At 34.7% G+C, this 1,975-nt stretch overlaps 1 protein-coding gene across 1 annotated transcript; it reads left to right on the top strand.

Moving 5' to 3' along the window:
- Positions 1–465: 465 nt before the first annotated feature.
- On the top strand, positions 466–1,349 carry LOC139895888 (zinc finger protein ZAT11-like). The gene has a single exon (XM_071878433.1). The coding sequence runs from the start codon at positions 678–680 to the stop codon at positions 1,227–1,229; it is 552 nt and encodes a 183-aa protein (XP_071734534.1). The 5' UTR covers positions 466–677; the 3' UTR covers positions 1,230–1,349.
- Positions 1,350–1,975: the final 626 nt, after the last annotated feature.

Below are 1,975 nucleotides of genomic sequence, written 5' to 3'. Positions count from 1 at the left end.
ACCCTCTCATTTTAGTTGTTTTCTCCTCTATCATTCGACACAAACTGATTGTCTAAGTTTTTGAAAGTAATAAGTCAAAACGTTTGAATGATTTTTTTACAAACTATTTGAAAATAAATATTAGATAGAATTGAAATTCAAAGTATTCATGTTGGCCTTTTGGGTGCAGTCAATTTGTTTCACACCCGAGTCTTTATTAGTTGAAGTTTTCGAGAAAGATTTGAACATTCTGAGAATCATCATCTCACAGCTCGCCACTTACGACTCACTCACTCGGTCATGCTTACGTGGTGGATGATGGCTGCCCACTATTTTCATATTCATACCACTATTTTCCACTTCTTTCACTTTCTCCCCAATTTATCTATTTAAACCCACTCAACTTGTCTACTTGTCTTCAAACTTCAACTCCCCAATTCCGTGTCCCACAAGAAAACGTCTTCACACACTTTGGTCAGACTAAATTAAGTCAACACTTGTGTTTCCTATAAATGACATCCATAAATCCATAATATGTATCTACCCATCACATTTATTCAAACCAACTTAATTTCATTTGCTTACAAAATTCCACTTTCTAGTTCCAATACTTTTACAACAATATCCCACAATACATCTATTTTTATTCTTAAGTTTTAGTGTTTGTGACTAATTAAAAAACAATAATTATACGAAAAATGGTGTCTATACCGTTGAAGAGATCGCGGGAAGGTGAACTAGACTCGAATATAACTAACATGGCAAACTACTTGATGCTTCTTTCGAGAGGGGCAACAAGTAGTGAATCATATGACGTTAAATCAATTAATCAAGTTTTTAAATGCAAGACATGCAATCGTCAATTTCCGTCATTTCAAGCACTTGGAGGCCATAGGACGAGTCATAAAAAGCCGAGGCTTGTTGATGGTGAGATGATAGATCACCATGATCACATGATATTACCATCTAAGCCTAAAACACACAAATGTTCAATTTGTGGGCTCGAGTTTGCGATTGGACAAGCGTTGGGTGGACATATGAGAAAGCATAGAGCGGTTACAAATCATGAAAACAACTCTCCTTCGCCTTTAAATTTTTATGTACCGATTGTGAAGAAAGTTAATAGTAGACGCGTTTTTAGTTTGGATTTGAACTTAACGCCGTTAGAGAATGATTTTGAGCTTAGAGTTAATGATGTTGATGATGATGATGAGAAGCTGACTCCAATCGCAGTTGACTTTTTCTTATGACCATAGTTGAGTTTTTCTTATGATCACAAATTTAAAGTAGTAAAATGTAACTTTATGAGTTAGAAATATGTTTTTTACGCTTTTTTTATACTCCGTATATTGTTTTCCATCTATATACTAAGACAGTACTTACTTATAATCTAAATTTGACCATTGTTAGAGCATGAGGTATTGAGGTGTCCACCTTCAATTTCAGCATCGCCCAAAATCGAGGCCGGAAACGTTGGTGAAATCTACACCGGACAACTATGATGTTGAGAGTTCAATTATATAAATTCGTGGATTAATTCGTGTACTTAAGTACAAAGGCTCAACCGATCTACCAGTACATGACCTAATGGGTCCATATGGATATCTCTAATGGGTCAACGGGCCGGGTAAAATGAAATAGTCTGCTTGTGATTGATAAAGCTTCTTAAATCTTTTAGTTAAAAAATATGGATATATTTTGCCTAACTGCCGTTAAAAAAAATAAAATTAAAAAATATGGATATATATTTCAACAGTAATAAAACTTTTACTTTAATGACCAAAATGGTTAGTGGGTCAACCTCACTTGGCCAATTTTTTTACAGGCAATAAAGGTAGTTTTTTTTATCTTTAACTTTTGATGCAATTTATTGAACCCATGAACCCATCTTTAGTGTCACCTCTAGGTTAACTATAAGTACCTTCCCAAGTTCATTTATTAGCCAAGGTAAACCAGCTCACAAACACAAAGATCACCATCCCAAGGGGATTGAAGG

Source organism: Rutidosis leptorrhynchoides, chromosome 3 (genome assembly GCF_046630445.1).
Source record: "Rutidosis leptorrhynchoides isolate AG116_Rl617_1_P2 chromosome 3, CSIRO_AGI_Rlap_v1, whole genome shotgun sequence".
NCBI classification, from domain to species: Eukaryota; Viridiplantae; Streptophyta; class Magnoliopsida; order Asterales; family Asteraceae; genus Rutidosis; species Rutidosis leptorrhynchoides.
Note: the sequence above shows the minus strand (reverse complement) of the source record. Positions and strands in the feature narration are given on the sequence as shown.

Coding starts and splice junctions, on each gene's coding strand:
- LOC139895888 (XM_071878433.1), top strand. CDS start 678: ATGGTGTCTATACCGTTGAAGAGATCGCGGGAAGGTGAACTAGACTCG.